Source organism: Corvus hawaiiensis, chromosome 7 (assembly GCF_020740725.1).
Source record: "Corvus hawaiiensis isolate bCorHaw1 chromosome 7, bCorHaw1.pri.cur, whole genome shotgun sequence".
NCBI lineage: Eukaryota > Metazoa > Chordata > Aves > Passeriformes > Corvidae > Corvus > Corvus hawaiiensis.
The window spans coordinates 14696936-14716006 of NC_063219.1; the positions used below are offsets into that span (position 1 = coordinate 14696936).

The 19071-nt window shown below is 38.7% G+C and overlaps 1 protein-coding gene across 1 annotated transcript in view; it reads right to left on the minus strand.

The window, feature by feature from the left end:
* The window catches only part of PARD3B (par-3 family cell polarity regulator beta), a 403293-nt gene that overhangs the window by 152699 nt on the left and 231523 nt on the right, over window positions 1–19071 (minus strand). The window contains exon 16 of the mRNA XM_048309307.1: window positions 18684–18728. Coding sequence (XP_048165264.1) covers window positions 18684–18728 — 45 coding nt within the window. The remainder of the gene's footprint in view (window positions 1–18683; window positions 18729–19071) is intronic.

Here is a 19071-nt window from a genome sequence, read left to right on the forward strand (position 1 = left end):
GGAGTAAATCAACACTTTTCCACTGTCTGCCAGCTTATGCCAGCTGTATGTGTCTTTTGATCACGTACTCTGCAAGCACCACACTTTGGCATTATATCCCTGCCCACGGAGAGGCAGGCAACAATAACTCATTTTACACAAGTTACAGCGTGAGTGTCAGATGTTATGAAGTTCAGCCTGTAGTGAATTCAAAGCAGTGAACTGTGGATTAAAAAAAAGCTTTTTGATATTTTAGCAAATCAGAAAGCCATCCTCAGCTACATCCATGTCTTGCTGAAAGAGTAAGAAGAAACAAATGGGCTCATGTGCCTTTCAAGAGGAAACTGTTCACTCTTTGAAAGTGCTGTTTTCATTTAGTTCAAGGAATCAAATGTCTGGAAAGAAGTAATAGCTTTAGAAGTATAAAGAGCAAAAAGATAGGTCATCATAGATTATCAGTAGTTCTGAAATATTATTTCATGCCTTAAACACATCATCATGTGAGCTTTCTGAGGCAAGAGCATCTCTGCCAACTGTAGTTCACAAGAATAGTTTGTTGCAGTATTTTCCCTGGGTTATTTTTTCTCTTGTGTGTCCATGTGGTGAGTACAGTCCAGTCAAAAAAAAGAAAAAAGTTAAAAAAAATTTGGAAGACACTTATCCACATTACTAATTAGTAAATTTTTCCTGTGTTCTTTTTCTAGATCTACAGCATTAAACAAATTAGAAGTATTAATATATTAAAAAACCCCCACCCTTCCCAAGCAATGTGCTTTGATTTGTTCTTTTTCTTATATTAAGTAATGGTTTCTTCCTTTGCTGATGTTTAATGGGTCTTTGGTCAAGATTGATGGAATCCATCCAAAATATGCTGCATAATGCTAACTTCTGAAATCGGAATCTGCAAATCCTTAATCACAGCTTTGGTTTTCCTTGAGCCTGACAGTTTACTTTAGCAGGACCTGACCTCTAGGCAGAGAACCTTCATGGAGTCAAAGTAATGACATTAATGTGCCAAACAGGAGTGACTGTTGATCATGACCCAACCAGGATATAAATGTGTGTTCAAGAAAATGCTGTCAGATATACAGCACAAATAAACAGAAAGAAATGATATTTTTATTAACCTTTTCCTGGTAGGCTAATTTGAGATTTAGCACGTAAAAGGTTTTCAAATTCTAATATGATATTGCACATGACATATTGCCATTTAATACCCTGAATCATTTGCAACAATTTCCTTTCTATAGTAATGTCATTTGGAATATTGTGTTTTCCTTTTTTAATACTAAAAGGATAGCATGTTGATATCCCTTTGTCCCTAAAATCCAGATATTGCCTACAGACACAGTTTACTTACAAATGAAGGCTGTACAGTCATACAACATAAAGCTATAAAACTTCATTCTTTGCAAACACATCACTCCTCCACTCATGCTACGACCGTATGAAAATTAGAAACTACTGCTTGTATTATTAGCCCAGTAGCTTTTTAAAACTAAATAACAAATATCACTTATATTCTTGAGATCATAAGCTTTTGCTCCAACTACAAGAAAAGTCAGTCTCATAAACATTAAGAACAAATATTTTGAACAATGTCACCGATATTAAGCAGCTCGGCCAGATTTCTCTAGCAATATCGGAACATTCTATTTTGCCTTTTTTTTACAGTGGCTAGTGCTGCAGTTAACTTTTTCAAGTTGACCAAGTGAGTAAGAAAAGAGCTCTCATGTTCAGTGATACCCTTACATAAAAAGCTACTAACATCAATATGATTATGTTAATTTTTCTTGTGTATCAAGAGTGAACACTAGCATTTGTATTCTGCCCTGTATCCTATTTTTCATCAAATATTTTCACCTTCTTTAGTCTTTGACTGTGGACCAGTATTTTCTCCACGTTCTGAGGGAATATTGGTTAATCTGTATAATGCATGCCATTCCATATTCTCAAAAAGATAATGCAAAACAAGCCATACTGTGGCTGAGTATAGACTTATGGCACTCAATCACTAAAATATTAACACAATTCTTAAAACTTTGCATATATTAGCACATGGTTAATCAGAGCTGCTTGACAGCTTCTTCTTCAGAGCTGTTTCTACAGCTTCACAGTATGTCAACCCTCATATTGGACAGTGAAACATACTATGGAATTCACTTCAGAGCAAAAAGCTAAAATCAGATTTTGAAACACTGAGGCTAAAGTTAGTAGAATAAAAAATGTAATGGCTGTTCTACCATATGCTTAATTGGCCCCCCTGCGAAAAAGCAGTCCCCCAGGAAGGAGCTGAAAGCTACTACTTGGGTTCAGATCTTGCTGAAAGAGAAAAAGAAGGAAATGGGTAATCAGTCATAATTTCTCTTCACAGCAACAACGCTGATAAACATTTATGTGAACGATTCTTTTTGTTGTTGTGGATACCAAGAGTTTACATATGCTAAAAGGGAAGTAAGAAAACTCAAGAGATACAAGATCTGTTGAAGATTATCAGCTAAATAGAAGCTATTCTTGCCTTCAGTCCTTAAGTCCCTGAGTATCCAAAGGTGGGGAGAGCTCTTGGAGAAAAGTAAGACAAACTTGTCATCTCTCTGCATTTCTCATGAGGCATTAGCATTTGATACTATCAGAAAGAGGACACAGGCCATGCAGACTTTTTGTCTGATCCAGCATGACCACTGTTAACTTTCTGGGATGTGTTACAGATGAAAGCTGTCCAGAACAATAACAACCTCCCCTTCCCCCCAAAAAACATGCTGCTGCTTCCTGTTCCTATCAATTCCTCATTGCCTGCATTATGAAAACACACAGAACCATGGGCCAAAAATCTCACTGCACTTGGTATTATACCAACTCAAAAGAGAATTAGTATTCAGCACCTCCGATAACTTCTGATCAAGACTACCCATATTCCTGCAACACTGGTGCGCTTTTGAATGGCAAGACTATAGATCTCTGCACAGAATTTCATTATGTTCTCAAACTGTTTTTGCTATTTCTTTATTTCAAGTCAGTTCTGAGAGAATGGTCCCTTCTTGCATAGATGCTCTTCACAGAATGGGTTAATTTTTTTCAACGTAGATAATTAAAAAATCCAACAACCCTCAAAGCTGTTCTAGCACAGAAGCTCTCTGATTCTTTTGTTAAGAACTGAGAGTTGGTGTTTTGTGGCAGCTTTAATACAGTCTTATTGCTATGTCACTCTTCAATGTCTGTACCCGTAACTCTGGAGAAGACTTAGATGACATTCCTGCATGCTCAAGCATATTGCTAACATGCCTTCTATTTCATTCAGTTTGATCTAAACCAGCTACCCTGAGTAAGAACTAATATTGATATTGCCTGATACCACATGACTGTTAAATTTTAATCACTAGGTTCTTAGTCTGATTAAGCAATTAAATTGCTTAACTGAAAACTACAAGGCGATTGATTTATTTGAAGGCACTAAGAAATTCTATTTGAAGTTTAAGGACAATTCCTTACCAAAGGTTACAAGCACTTTACACTTACAAATGAAAGCTCAACTTGCAAAAGTGTATTTCAGTATTAGTCATTCTAGTATTGTTTGCCCTCTCATTAATTGTTGCTATTTACTACAGCAGTTATTCCTGGCTTCCCTTTTCTAAAAATCACTACTAAAACAGGCACTCTGTTCTGCTAATGCAAATTACAGTGGAAGTGAAGACTCTTCATGAGCTGTAAACGTCACTCATCATTAAACTTGAAGAGTTATTGTTTCTGCTTCTTTAGCTATGAAAACTTCCTTAAAAATGTCTAAGTTTCCTTCTTTCAATTTGAATCATAAAGTACTTACTGTAACAAGATCAAAGAAAGACAGAGGCAGAGCTTTTAATGCCAAGTCATACAGGTCTGAAAGGAGCTCTTGTTGCAGACACATTATCACTGAGGCCTGAGGAACACTGAAATGAGCAGAACTACCTGTGAGGTGTGAAACTGCTCAAACAAACAAGGGCGAAGTTCGCTCTATATTTTGATCGTTTTACCATTTTTTACTCTAGGTGAGAAGATTCCTCTATCTAGAGTTGATGTGAAGTACAACACATACAGACGAATGTCAAAACTTCCCCAAAACTCCCCTAAAAAAACCCCCCAAACTGGCATGAAAACAAAGTTGTGTTGATCTGCACAAGTGGTGCTAGGAAGTTTTCTCCTATGGTGCTGGGATTTTCTCATCAAACAGAAGTTAAATGAGCACATTATTTTGACCTGAAGAAATCAAGTATATACCCACATCTCTTAACACTGATATGATTCACTACCTACACATACTTTCTCTGTTGCTTTGGCATCTCACAGGGTGAAGGAGCAGTAAAAAGACAGGTAAGCTAATCGCTGACTGACACACAGCACTGTGCTGACTGGTGAGTGCTCAGGTCAGAATTTTAAGACTACTGGTGAGCTCTGCCAGGAGGGTAAGAAGGATAGAAAAGGCAAAACGAAGCAACCAGAGAGTCCGTGGGGTTTTATAAAATATTAAGTACTTGCTCTCAGAAAATGAATGTTTTAAGGTTTTCAGCTTCAATCTTGTGCCTCATAATTCATGACCGCCCCCCCAGCCACCCCCCTTTTTAATATAATACCTAAGATAATGAATCTTTTTATACTATCACTCTGTATTGTTCCAAATCCAGAGGTTTGGGCTGGAACTAGCTACTTAAACTCAAAGTGATTCTTTATAGCCTGTGTGGTTTATAGACTACAGCACGATCTTTCAACATAGTGTTTGTTATATTAATAAACATTTTTATTTGTTTATACATACAGTAATACTGTATCTACTACATACTAAATAAAATGCATAATTTATTTGCATTTTCCCATCTGATTTTCTGAAAAGGCTCATAAAAATTTAATGAAAGTAGTTAAAGCAACAGACTACGTATTAAAATTATATACAAAAAATGACCTTAAAGGAGTACTATTAAAATTGCAAAGTAAAGCGCTTAGGCTTGAAAAATGCCACCGCAGAGGTGTCCAATTTCTCTCTCTCTATCTGTGTGCACATTCTAATAGACTTTCATTTTATGTCCCAAATATATCATGACAATTTTATTTACAAAACTCTTGTTTCTTTCTTTCAGGAGGGATCTAATATTTTCTTCCACATGTAGAGCAATTCCCCGGCTCCCTTTGTACTGAGCACACGTTGATATCTGACATCAGCAGTAAAAAGCCTTCATGCCTCTTTCTCAAAGCCTTAGTAGCAAGGGTTTTTCAATAAACACTAATGACGTCATTTTAAGACAAACATGCACAACCTGTGTCTCAGCGACAAGGAACTGAAACAGGAGGATGAAGATTCAGGTTCCCATCTTAAAATTCTCAAGGCTTGATTCCCTTGCCCTCCACACCCTCTTCTGAACACATGACAAGCAGCATGTCCTGGGCTCACAGCACTATCGCGACTGACTTTGGTCACAGCCCGAATACACCCAGCAACCTCTGCGAGGCACCAGAAAACATTTCACTGAGTGTGGTGAAAGATACCTTCTGGCCCCCAGCAATTCTGGGGTACAGGCAGAGCTAGAAAATGGTTTCAGCAACATTGAAAGACTAGAAAACAGAAATTATGATTCTTTTTCCTTAAGAGCATCTACACTACTATCATCACCCTGGCCCCAGGCAGAATAAACCAAAAGCTACACACCTTTCACCTTCCACAACAAATGAGGTGAGGGCTGGGCCCTATACAACAGCCTTCTTTGCCCTGAACCAGATCCCTCTTGTGCTGACAGTAATGTCTTTGGGAGGTGTTAGGGTTTGATTAAACACTCACACCACCAGCACTCACAGAAAGGGTCTGAGTTGCCTTTGCAGACATCCTTACAGCTAGAGCTGTCTACTTCAGTCACCTTAAGCCTTCAAATTTATATTCTTCTAATTAATGGAGATTTTATATAGAGTTTTCTACATGTGGGAAGTTGGTGGGGTTTTTTTGGTTGTCACTTTTTTTTGGTTTTTTTTTTTTGTGGGGTTTTGCTGTTTGGCTGGTTTTGTTTGTACTTTAAAAAGCAGTTTTCTTTACTGCACAGCTGGTTGCCACCCTTTTCTTCCCCACTCTGTTTCCAATTCCACTGTTCTAGATCAACACAAGCTGGTCTCCCCCTCTCTCTGTTAAGTCACCCTTTTCCACACTGCACCTTCTCACCTACTGACATGCCCAATCTCCCTTTCCCCCACCATTCCCAGCATCCTTTTCTAGCTCCTCACCACCTCCCCCAGTAGCTTGCTATCTTCCCAGCCTCTAGCTATATATTCTTATCTTTTCCTCTCCTAAACAAAAACAAATATTGGAGTTATTTTAAGAGACAGTAAAAGAACAATCTCTGTCAAAAAAAAAAGCAAATAAAACCCACGCTTCAATTGACACTTGAATGGAAAGTTTTACTTCAAACACCTTCGGTTTCCTAGAATCTGTAATGGGATGTGTCACGCATGACACTTAACAGGTGATAACATAGTGACTACCGCACACTACACCCATACTCTGTACATAAAAAGAGAAAGGAAAAGCAAACCTGAGTGAAGGAGAGCAAAGGGATTTTTCTGAGACTTAATGAATTATCCATATTTCTTACAGAATGGCAGAAAAAGAATGACTGCAAGAAATAGTTTTCACCTGTATCTTTTCTCTTTAATGTGTTTGCTCTTTTAGTATAAACTCTGACTGAGAATTATTCTTTGTAGTTTTTTTGTGATGTACATGTCAGTCATAAGCAGTCAGTTATTCCATGCAACTGCTGACAAAATTTAGTCCTGCATGTAATGCTCATTTTTTTTGTGTCTTTAAAATTAAACTACTGTACTATTTCTTAAAAAGGAATTAAACTCCAGAAGCTTTGATCGAACAATTTTGTCATTTTGCTTTCAGAATTAGGCATCTGAGAAGATTATAAAGCAATAAAAAAAGAGGCATCTGATTAACTATACTATATTGAATTTCTCTTTTATAACATCTATGTTTGTCAACTGCAGCATTACAACTGGCAACCAAAAATACAGCTCCTTTTTTGAACACAGGAATTTATGCCAACTGCAGATAGCAACAAAAATTGTAATTACGTGAAAGACTCAAACAAATCAATGCGAGATCCTCTAGTCTGGTCCATCTGCACAGAAACACTTGAAAACTGCCATAGCAAGGTAACAGAGGTTTTTATTTGCAAGCTTTGTAAGTGCAGTCGCCCTTCAGTAATGGATGCAAACTTCTAGTGCTGAGTTCTAGTTCTGTTCATCCCTCGGTTTGCCAGGTCCTCACCCCAGCACTGGAAGGAACAAAATCCCTATTTAAGCTGTCAGTGCAGCAGAGTCAGGGTCTTGCCGCTATTATGGCTCTAAGGAAACGAGCATTTTTAAATTGGGCAAACTGTAGAACTAAAGTCTGCCTCTCTCCATGGAATTCCCTGCTTTGCCCCGAGCCCACTGGTCACACTGGACAGAATGGTCCCTTCCTACTCCCTTCAGTCTGTGAACTGAGCAACTCTAGAACAGGAGAAAGTCTACTGATAAATGCTGTGCAGCAACAGTTCCTGGGACTTGATTATGCCCTGCATGTTCCCCTGGTCCTTGAGAATCTGCAGGTGAACCTTTTAGGTCACAGATGTGCTCTCCTCACAGACAGATATTCAGTCCACAAAGGTTGCTTTTAGATAAGTTAACCAACTTGAAGATGGGGGAAGGATTAAGGAAAGAATTTTCGCAACCAGAGGTGAATAATCAAAAAGAGCAGGAATCAGATATAGATCAGCTTCAGTATAGATGTCACACTGGGGGGTGTGGAGGGAAGGAACTGCATTTTAATGTCTTTAAAAAAACCCAAGCAAACGTAAGTAAGTTTGCTCTCATGTCAATAGGGCTCTTCTGTGCCTTCGCAGAGAAGGTACCAATCATTATACTTATTTCCTGTAGGTCAAACCAAAACCATCAGAAACTACATCACCCCATGCAAGACTAAATTAAAGCAAATGAAAAATTTCATCTATTAAGACATCAGGCAGAAAAATGGGTAAACACAAGAGGAGATATATTTTGAAAGGGCAGCATGGTGTCACTGCCAGAGGTAAAGTACCTGCTGATAGTCGACGGTAACTCAAGGAAGTGCCTTCTACTCTTCTAAAAATGCTTTCCACTTGGGTTGTCACTGCTATGTACAGAAAAACTCTCTTGCTCTGCTCTTAGGCTTAGCAGGACACTTAATTAGGGATGGTATCCTGGGTACTTTTGGAGTGCTGTGTATGTAAGTGCTAAGTAGCATTGCTGTATTGAGAGACCCACTAAAAATAATGCTGTTTTATGAGATATACAAATAGCAATGTAATTCTTTTCTTCAAAGCTAATTTCTGAACCATATTGCACTGCACAGCTTTTATTACACAGAAATGTGTATTAATAAATAGTGCCAGCAACCCATTTTATATAATAAAGGCTTATTTCCAACGTTATAGGAAGCAAACATTGCACAAGATACTATTCCAGAAGTGAGCTGGACTAGAAACATCAATTACCTTCAAAATCCTTTTTATTGACATGGCAACATGATGGGACTTCAAAATAAAAAACGAAGGAGAAGAATCATTCAAAGTGGAGAATTAAAAATGCTTCCCTGTCTATACTCAAGCCTCAGAAGATAATACAGCTGGCAAATACATAGTATTACAAAATTTAAAAAAAAAAGTAAAATGAAAACCCCAAACAAACCCACATTAATTAAATCTTCTGTGGGACTATGTAATTTTTAACTTTCAGTCAACTAGTTTAAAAAAAGAAAAGTGTACCCTTCCTCTCTTCAGCCAGGAGCTCATTTAGTTCAGTGCTCTTCTTTCTACATCTCACACTTCATGCTCCAAAATGTAAGTTAGAGGGCCAGATGTATTATCTGGGAAGTTTTCCAAATTCATTAACTCCTTGGCACCAGCGACTTCAGGATACCCACTGCCAGCACTGAATATTATGCCCAGCAAAAAAACAGCTCCTGGAGGGAAAGGATTAATAAAATGAGGCATTCAGCCATGGCTGCTGGTCTCTTTGGTCACAACAAGCAACTAAAAGAATCACAGTAGCTGCCAACACTGATCACAGCCAGCTCTCAGCACCTAATACTCTGAAGGTCTTTCCTGACTATCTGCAGATCATTCATCACAGGTATTGCTTGAAGGAACACGAAACCAATAGTCAGAAAAAAGACTGACAGGAAGGCTGTGACTCCAGTTCTAGCTGCAGAGGGTGGTAAATGTTACGCAGGGGTGTTAGAATCACATCATCACTTTCTCCTCAATTACAGAAGACACAGACCGAGGGAATTCGTTTTGCTTTCTGAAATGGATGCAATGTGGCTGTCAACAGCTAAAGGACTGATGACTGAGAGCCTTAAAGAGCCCTAAAAAGGCAGGAGACACGATGGATTCACTTGTTGTTCTCAGCTTTCTTCTTAGGGCCAAGGAAGGAGTTCCATGATGAAAACCAGCTTACTATCAGTCATGAGCCATCTGTTCAGGCACCATCACCAGAGAAGCTCTCTACTTTAAAGATCAACATACAGCAAGAGGCCCCTAGGATTTTAAACATTAAACTTGCTTTGCTGGCTGCTGTGCCTTACTTTGAATCTTCACAGTTTCAATAAAAAGCACTGATTTATTTTCATTCTTCAAATTTCAAATATACTGTTTCTTAACCTTTGCTTAGGCCTAATGCCAGTTTTCTTGGGCTTTTGCCATCTCCAATCACTTAAAATTTAGTAACAATTCTTTCTGCATGTGATATTCCAGGATTCCAAGATACCAAGATGTCAGGTGCTAATGACCACTTCCACAGAACTGCAGCATCTATTATCCTGTGTGAAATTCTGCACTAACACAGAAAGCTTTATTTCTGCACTCCTCTAGACACATCCACATATTTACAAGCTCTCCTATGCTCGTATGAGTCAGAAACAACCTGGAATACAAGGCAGTAGGAAGCTCCAACTCATAGCAGAAACTTTCAGCAAAGACAAGAAAGGTGGCAGGCTCAGCACAGACAGTCACAGTGGGAAGTGTTGCCAGGTCTCAGGAAGAGAATGCATGCCCCAAACAGCCCACAGCCGGTAACTCCTGCCAGCACCGCACCATTTCCTAGAAAGAGAATTTCAGTGCACAAGAGCCACAGAGCTCTGCAGGCACATCGCTCCTCCAGCCCACCGCAGGCTGGCACACACCGCATTTACCACAGACAGATGACCGCATACTTCAAATATCAGCAGGCCTTGTGTTAAGTGGATGCATTCATCACAACTATTAAAAGTCTACACTTCTTTTCATTTTATACTACTTAAACATTCTGGGGATTTTAATGCTCTCTTGACCTGCTTCACTGAATTCTACACAGAGCAATATTCAGCAATACTGACCTAGGGGAGAAGTGGCAAGTATGGAATGTGAACATCAAACCCACCTCCAAGCCTCAGTTAATACAACAATATGCCCAGAATCACTACAGGAAATGAGGGGGGGGGGAAGGCAGAATTAGTATTAATGCATGGCTGGAAAAAATACCTGTGTGTTGGACTTTTCTTCCTAATCACTTCTACCACTTCTGTATCGTAAAGGAGCTGTAACACTGGGGAACTGCTGAGCTTGAAATTTCCCAAGTCACACTAAACAAAGTTCCTATCCCTTTCTCTGCTCCTAGAGCAAAGAATATTCCCCAAGGGAAAAAGGCTGTGGGTTTGCAGTCTCCACATGCCAACGATTCATACTAGGTAATGCATAATTCCCATATTACTAAGATGTGATCAAAAAGAAGCAAATCTTTCACTGTTGTTTATTCTCAAAGACTGTAGTTTGGCTTTCTGCCAGATCAGGCCTTCTTCTCTGGGAAAAGGCTGTTCTTTCTGTCAGGCACTCAGAGTTTACCCACATTTAAAAATAAGGCACTCCTCACACGCAGAATCCCTCTTCAGCATCTTGCTCTAATAAACTAATGTCGCAGCTTTAGCAGGCAGTTCCCTACCTATGCATTCACAGGAGTATTCTCTAAAGTTCCTACCAGCAGGAACTTTTAAGTTTTATTTCATGCTTGTCAAATTGAAATATCTTACTTTGGTCCATTTTCAGGACACAAGCTTCCTTCATAGAGAAGTCCAAGTTGCTTAAGACTTCCTCAGTAGATGTACATGCACTTTTGTTTTTAAAGTGAGAACATGAAAAGGGCTTTGCTGTTGAAGCCAGGGATGGTTTACTACACTTTCATAGCACAGAAAATTATCATTTTCTGTGTGAGACAGAGTGAAATAAATGTTTCTGCTTAGCTTAGGCTTTTACAGGGTCATTTGTTCTCTGGTTCAGCAGCTTTCTGTGATCAGCTGGATTGAAAGAAACCCTACCCAGTCCCTGTGGTTCTTAAAGAAAACTGTTCTTTCTGTCTGAGCTGCATGTTCACTCCATCTGGCCCTTACGAAAGCTTTTCTCTCCTTGCTTGTCAGATGCAGCTGCTTTCAAGGACTGCTCAACCTTCTCTCACCCTTAGGACAGGACCAGACCCAGAGCACAGCAGCCCGAACAAAACTAAGAGACAATCATAGTACATTAAGAACAAGTAACATCACACAGTCAAAAATACACAAAACCAACTTTCACTGGCCATTAAGCAAACCTCTCAGAAACTCACTTTTAGTTTAGTGCTCAGGACAATAAAAGAGACTTAAATTTGCTCCTCCACTTCCTTTCTTTCAGCACAAAGACATCTCTGAAGATCCACAAATCTTCTTTCATCCACACTTTCTACCTCAGATGTGTCTGCCTACCCCCTCCACCCCAGTCAACTTTCTTCAGCTTAGGCTGATCCCTGGATCAAAAAATGTCAGTTACAAAGTCATTCTTCTCTTCTCCTGAACCTCCTCTTTCTTGCTCCCTGGACTAAACCAGAAGAACACTATTCTTTCTTGTAGAATTATTTTTCTGCTAGGTTAGCTTCCCACAACAGCTCATAATGGAATTATAGGAATAATAATGCTGGCATAGAGAGAAGGGGGGCAGAAACACGTAGCTCAGCCTTTATGAATACAAACCTATCATAGGATAACAGGAAAATACTCAGTCAATGTGCTGTTTTATAAAAACTCAATTATAGACCCTTGAATTTGCATCTGCACTGCTGTTGGTCTAAATTCAGTTTTGCTCTAGATCTTAAATCCCGCACAAGAACATGGAGGGAAACAGGTTCCTCCTGCAAACTTGTTATTGTTCTCAGCAGATCAGATCTATTCACTTTAATAACTGTAATTCAAAGAAAGACCAATGGGCACTGCTCTGCTGTATCTTAATACAAAGCACACTAAGAGTCACGGAACACAAAGCATTCATAAAATCAAAGTGAATAAGTGATTTTAGAAAAGATTTTTACAACCTAAGGATGAGACAGCAGGGATGCTTTTGTTCAGTTTGCAGAGGTTTACTGCCACTTTTTATTCCCTGGTCCTGCCACTGAAAAAATGGTTTTATTCATGGTAAGTAAAAAAATGTTAAAAAAATAGAAACAAAACAAACCATCAGTGCAAGTCTGGCATTTGAATTTAATAAAGATATAGTTTGACATAGTAGGTAGGGTGATTTAGTAGACAGCTGCCTCACAGTTCTCACATCCATCCACTTGCTGAGCTTCCCTTCTACTAGTGTGCAAGCTTGTCTCTCAAATGAGTGGTTCAAGGAGATAATCTCAGTACTATTCATTTTTGTCTTTCTTGTTTTAATTTTTGGCTGGTTTAGCTCTCTTAACCATCTCACCAGCTAAGCTGTGGGACTGGAATAAAGTAGTAATGGAAACCAGGCAGCTGCAGATAGGAGGTATGGTGCCCAAGACTGCTTTATTCGGCAGCAGCAAGCTTTTAGATCAACATCATAGCATCAACCATCACCCTCAAGTGAGGGATTTTTATCTACAGATGACTTTCTCAGGACCTAACAAAAAAGGGGTCACAACAAATCACAGCTAATAAAGTCTTAAAAAAACCAAAAAAAAAAAAGGAAAAAAAGCTGTCAAAGGAATAGTTACAGCTGGTGAGTTACTGGGAGCATAAAATGATTCTTCTCAAGAGTAAAAATGAGCGCTTGTTTCCTTCCACAGAGGAGAACCATGTAACTATGTTATCTGAGAGCTGTTTATCAGCCACACTGACCTGGCATGCATGGGGGACTGTAAAGACCTCCAGCCTGACATTCAGAAGAGATTTTAACTTAAAAACTGCTTTTCACTAAAATGTAACAATACAGAAAGTTCTGTTAATTTAGAATAATGGTTTGAAGCACAGAACTGGTAAGTGTTCAGCCCTCCTTTTCCTGAGTCAGTGAAAAAGCAAACTTCTCATGCACAAATATATACAGTTTTTGTGCAACTAGCAGTGTTAATCAAGCCTCGCCATTCCCTCCCAGCTCTAATCAATGAAGATAGTTACAACAACATATAATATGTAACACTATTATACTTGCTAAAAAATAAAAAATAAAGTCCATTAAAAAAGGGTAGCAAAGCCATATTGGCATCGAGTATTACGGAAGTTAATGCATCCTCCTAGGTTCACTAGACAAATTGTGTTTGAGGAAAAGCAAAAAACCACAGCAGTCAGAGATTCAACGAAAGCGGAGTGTTTTAATTTTTGGACTAGAAACAATTTTAAACCCCAACAATATAATAGATTCATGTAACATCCTTGGCTTTATACTTTGCCAGACATAAATAAAGGAGAAAACATTCACTCCACAAGTGACCTGCAGGAAAAAAGGAACTTTTTTTTTTTTGCTTCTCAGTTGCATGAACTGATACATATTCTCAGATGACAACTTATTTGGAACCATAAGTTCAAAGGAACACTTTGCTTGGAGAATCATAATCAAAGTTGATAATGATAATAATGTTGATAATAACAACACTACTACCACAAGAATATAATCATTAAAAGAGAGATGTCCAAGTGAATGTAACAGGGAAAGAGCAAAAAAACTTGCAAAAATATGCTCCACAATAAAACATCAAACATAATCCACAGTTTAATTATTCAAAGCTTACAGAGCCACGAGTTGTGGGTAACAGAGTGAACTGAAGCATCATAGAAAGGTACTTGCTCAGTTTTTGAGCCAGTCACACTGAAATGGCACCGAGCATCACACGGGCTGAACGAAGGGAAAAATCACATTGCACAGTTTCCAGTGACATGACACTGCTTATATCCAGTATCCAAGCCAAGACACATAGGTCAGGCTACACTGGTATTGCTGAGGTATACTGCAGACTGTGAAGTACACAAGTCCTCTTCACATTTACAAGAATGATTGAAGCAGCCAAGTATTACACTTATTCTCAAAGAGAATAAAAAAAATTTCAAATCGAGCTTTTTTTTCCTCTCAGAAATGCAAAGGGAAGGGTCAGATTCCATATGCTAGATGCTTTCAGTTAGTGGCAAGGCCCTTGTTTGGACAGACACTTCATTGCGTATGCCAGGCAGCTCAGTCATTTACATGAGTCTTTTCTACTGTGGACCTGGTTACTATATAAATCCTTAGTACTAAACCCAATGCTCCCTTTGAAAAGCTGGGCTTTAATGACATCTACAGCAGCAAGAAGGCTTATTTAATAAAATTATAAGATCAGGCATAAGGAGAGGAGAACAGCACTTCCCTATCCACCTCTTCGACATAATTGTGTTACCTGCAAATCAAACTTATTATAACGGCAGCAGTCTCAAACAAGCCCGGCAGCATGCACCAAGCTTTCCGTAGTCTTTCCTAAATCCACTATTAACCCCCACCAGAATCCTTGATTAAAAGGAAGCCTCTTGTGCTACGGAACTATGCAAAAACCACAGGATTTTTCTGGTGTTCCAATAGCTCACACTTAGCCTTTACAAAACCTCAGAAAAATGTCCTTAATGCAGAATACATCCTGCCATTAAAGGATGCAGAGATACACCAAGACCTTTAACCTAAATTATTCCGAACTATCTCCACTTTTCATCTGAATTGCAGTTTAACCACAACTCAGTCACCCACACACGAAGCAGTACAGCTGTGATGGCACTCAGGTCCCAGGATAGCCTGCCTTGCAGGGTTTAGCTGTACAGCTGCCTCTCCAGACCTTCTTTTCCAGAACACTAACCTTACCTACAGGCTGAACAGCCACATGGGAACTGCACTGCCAGCAAAATTAACATTAAGGGACAGAGCTTGACCAGAAGCATCCTTCCAACTATCCCAATGGGCCTTTTCCTACTCAGATCCTAACCCTATCTCTTGCCATATGTTGTGGTTTAAACACATAGCATTAATTCAAATTCAGCTTGGTAACAGAGCTACCCCCCTATCGCTCAGCCTTGCTGGTACTAAGCCATAGCCCAGTCACATGCTCCTCACATAGCAGCCAGCAAGAAAATAAGATCTTACTCATCTTGTCTCAGAACTGTCTTGAAACACAACCCCAGCCAAAAGCATGGTCTAGTGACATTAAAATAAAAATAGGAAAGCTTTTTTGACCATTTTGCTAATTAATATGTCAGAGCTCATAAAGAAAGACTCATCAGCTTTTCTCCAGCACTGCATCATCTGAAAGAGCTGTGTCAGCAGGGACCTCAGCAGACAGTCAATACATACTAAAAGTGTTCTAAGCAGTAAATCAGAACACAAAAAAGAATTTTAGAAAAAAAATTAAAATAGCTGCAAAAAATTCAGTACTCATTTTCAGTACTCAATATGCAAGTCTTGCCCTTCTTTATAAAGATATTCTCTTAACTGCCCTAGAACTGCTTTTAGAAGAAGCTAGGAGTTTATGAAAAACTAAGCTAAAGCTTGCTGATTTTTCATCTTTGTGAATTTTTAAGGATCTTCTCTGCTTTACAACAGAGGCACCGCTTGTCTGCTTCTCATTCTCATCATTGGTATTGGCATACCATTGCTGAGCACACAGGAAGGTTACAGAGGACAAATTCTTCCTTAGAGGATTCAGAGAAGTTGTCTTACACACACACAGTCTGAAATCTGTTTTTTTTCCAGAAAAGCACAAGGAGGCATCAATACAGCACTTCACTGCTTTTGCTGATGGCATTGTGGAAAACATTTTCAACACTAAGAACACCTGTAACCACAGCAGGGGTTTTCCATCCAGCCAGATCAAGGACAGGCCAGGTTTGAGAACCAGAATTCACGGGGGGGTTTCTATGAGGGTCACATACACATGTGGAACAAAGCTCCAGCCATCTTCCCACAGAACATGCTTACAAGCTCAGGATGTATCTAGACATACCTCTAAAAATCAAATCTACTTTTTAAGGAGGGTAGGGGGAAAGGAGCTACTGCTCCTGAGTGCAATATACAAAGAGACAGATGGGGCTAGAGCTACAGATCCTTCTAATTCCTGAGTCTTACGGAGAATTGTTTTCACGCTTTTTGAAATGAATGCACGCCTCTAACTCCTGCTGCTGCTGCTCAGTAACATGTAATATGTGAGGGATAAAGTAACTGTACCAAAGGCTGAGACTAAACTGAAGAGCCATTGCCCCAGAAGAAACAGAAAGGATATTTCCCTAGAGAGAATTACTCTGCTGCGTATTCTATAGAACAAGTGAAGGAGAGATAGGATAATTGCATTGATTGTGAGTAGGTGATAATTAATTCTGTAGAGAAATACATTTAGTTTCCTGAAGTCTAGAATAGGATGGAAACTCTTCATTTTGTAATGAGAAAATAACTGTGTTTTGCTTGCAGCACAAGAAGCTGCAATGTCTCCTTTTTAACATTCTTAAGGTCCCTATAGGAAGGCAGCACAATGAATGATGTTAAAACAGGAGTTCTGTGGTGTGACTGAATGCCAGAAAATTGCACATATGACATATAATTCTAGAAAGCATAGAGTAAAAAGGGACCAGAGAAAAAGAACACTGCGTTCTTGAACAGACCTTTAAATTAAATATATGAATGGAAAAATGAGGAAACCAAAATTTCAGCTTGATTTCTCTTTATGAAGCATTAGGAAATGGAACATAGCGAGCAGGAGAAATGTTTTCCAATGGTATTTGAACAGTAAAGTGGATAGGACCAACAAAAATAATTTACACACCAACCCTCTCAGAAGTTAGCTAGATTCTTTTATTCCTAAAAGGGAAAAAAAAAAGAAACAACTTGAGGAATCTTTGTATCTATTCCTTGGGTGATCTGCTGGCCACTGATTTTAGTTTATGAAGGAAGATCTTAGGTATATGTAAGAGATCTGTGAGGAATAAGTAAAGCAAACAAGCCAAAGTTCAATAAACATGGGTCTACATGTTCATATAAAATTTGTAGGTGTCTTCAAACAGAAAACTTTTCAAAGTCAGTTTTCAAGAATCTGCAGAAGTGCGCAGAAGAAATATCAAATGCTACTAAAAATTACATTATAAAGCTTAATGTACCTACAACAATTGATTGCCAAAGAGTTATAATCTCACCCCTCCAATATTCTTTGATAGCAGCAAATTCCATTGATCTTTGGTAAACTGCATGATGTTGCAATGTTTGTAGTAATTTTTCTGAACAGGGAAAAGTCCAAGGGCAACACCCCCAGCTTCTTCAAGTTGACAAGATCATTTCTTTGAAGCTTTCACATTCCCAAAAGAGAAAGCTGGAAGAACTGTTTTTCTTCCCAGGAGTGATAATATTACAAGACATATGAACTATTCCCTGATTCAGAAAGAGAATCCAAGAACTTCACAGGCTTAGGAAAGATGCCAAAAAAATTTAAAAAGAATTTGTCTACTAAGTTCAGGAAAAAGTCTTCAGATAAGGAAAATCCACACCAGAGAACTAAAGGAGGACACCCACTTGTAGAGAGAAGGAATACCATGAACAATCAGGAATCTCACAGCTGACCTTCCTTTACATGAATTCAGCCTCTTAGATCTATCAATAGTGGAAAAAGGCATGTACAATGTGCTACAAAGGGGCAGCCTGAAACTTCAGGATGTTCTAACATCAGAAGAGATTGCCGAATAACTAAAGTTTTCTAGGAAGTTTAAGGTTTCTCATGTCAGCTTACCCACAGCTCATGAAAAATTACAATCTTACGTGACATAGCCTTGGAAGTTTTTTTAATAAAACAGCTGCAAGTTGTACAATACCATGGCATGGTTGGTGAACTTATTTAGTAAGCAGGTACAGTAATTACAGCACTATGGGCTAATTTTCTTTTATTATTATCACCTGAAAAGTTTAAGAAAAACCAAATTATTTCTCCTGCACAATGAAAGGAAAAGCTGTAACACTTTTTTGTACTCTGTAGAATTTTTTTAGTGTTGTCTTCCATATTCCTCGTAATGGAAGGGCAACTCAGAGCAAGAAGAGAAAGCAAAGAAACACTTGTACTTCTCAAAGTGTGTATTGTTTAAGTCTCTACACTCCATAAGAGACACTGCACTTCCACTTATTTGAAAGTGCATTTTCTTCAATTTACAACACCTGTACTGAAAAATAAAGTTACAACTCTTCCTGAGAATGACTTGGCAACATACACTACCTGGTTAAGAGCAATCTCTAATTCATCATCATTCAACTTGGAGTCAGTGCATACAAAGTAATGCCTCAATTGGCCTCTTCATCACCACAGTTTCTGGAAGCTGATTTCATTTACTGCCCATGCTACTTTTAAGTTGCTGACTTTTTCTCCAAAATAGGAGGACAGCTTACCCGATTTGTGTCCGGCCAACAAACCAACTTTGCTTTCATCTGCCACTGGAGAAATAAAAGAAAAGACACAAAGATCAGAAACTTATTTAAATTCACAAGCCTTTGAAACACTGTCATATTATTTCAGACACAGCATCATGAATCTTTAAATTATAATAATATGAAAAAAAAAAGCCTTTCTTTACCTAATCCCCATGGGGTGCTTCAAAGTCCAAATATCTGAATCAAAGCCCTCTGAAACCAATAAAAGGACTACCAGCAGTCCTTGTGGGTTACAGATCAGGACCTCAGCACTTACACACTCAAAACTGAGTTGTCAGAAGAGCAATTGCACTTGTAAATAACTCATCTTGCCAGACAAATCACAGGGCATAGGAGAGTTGTAACA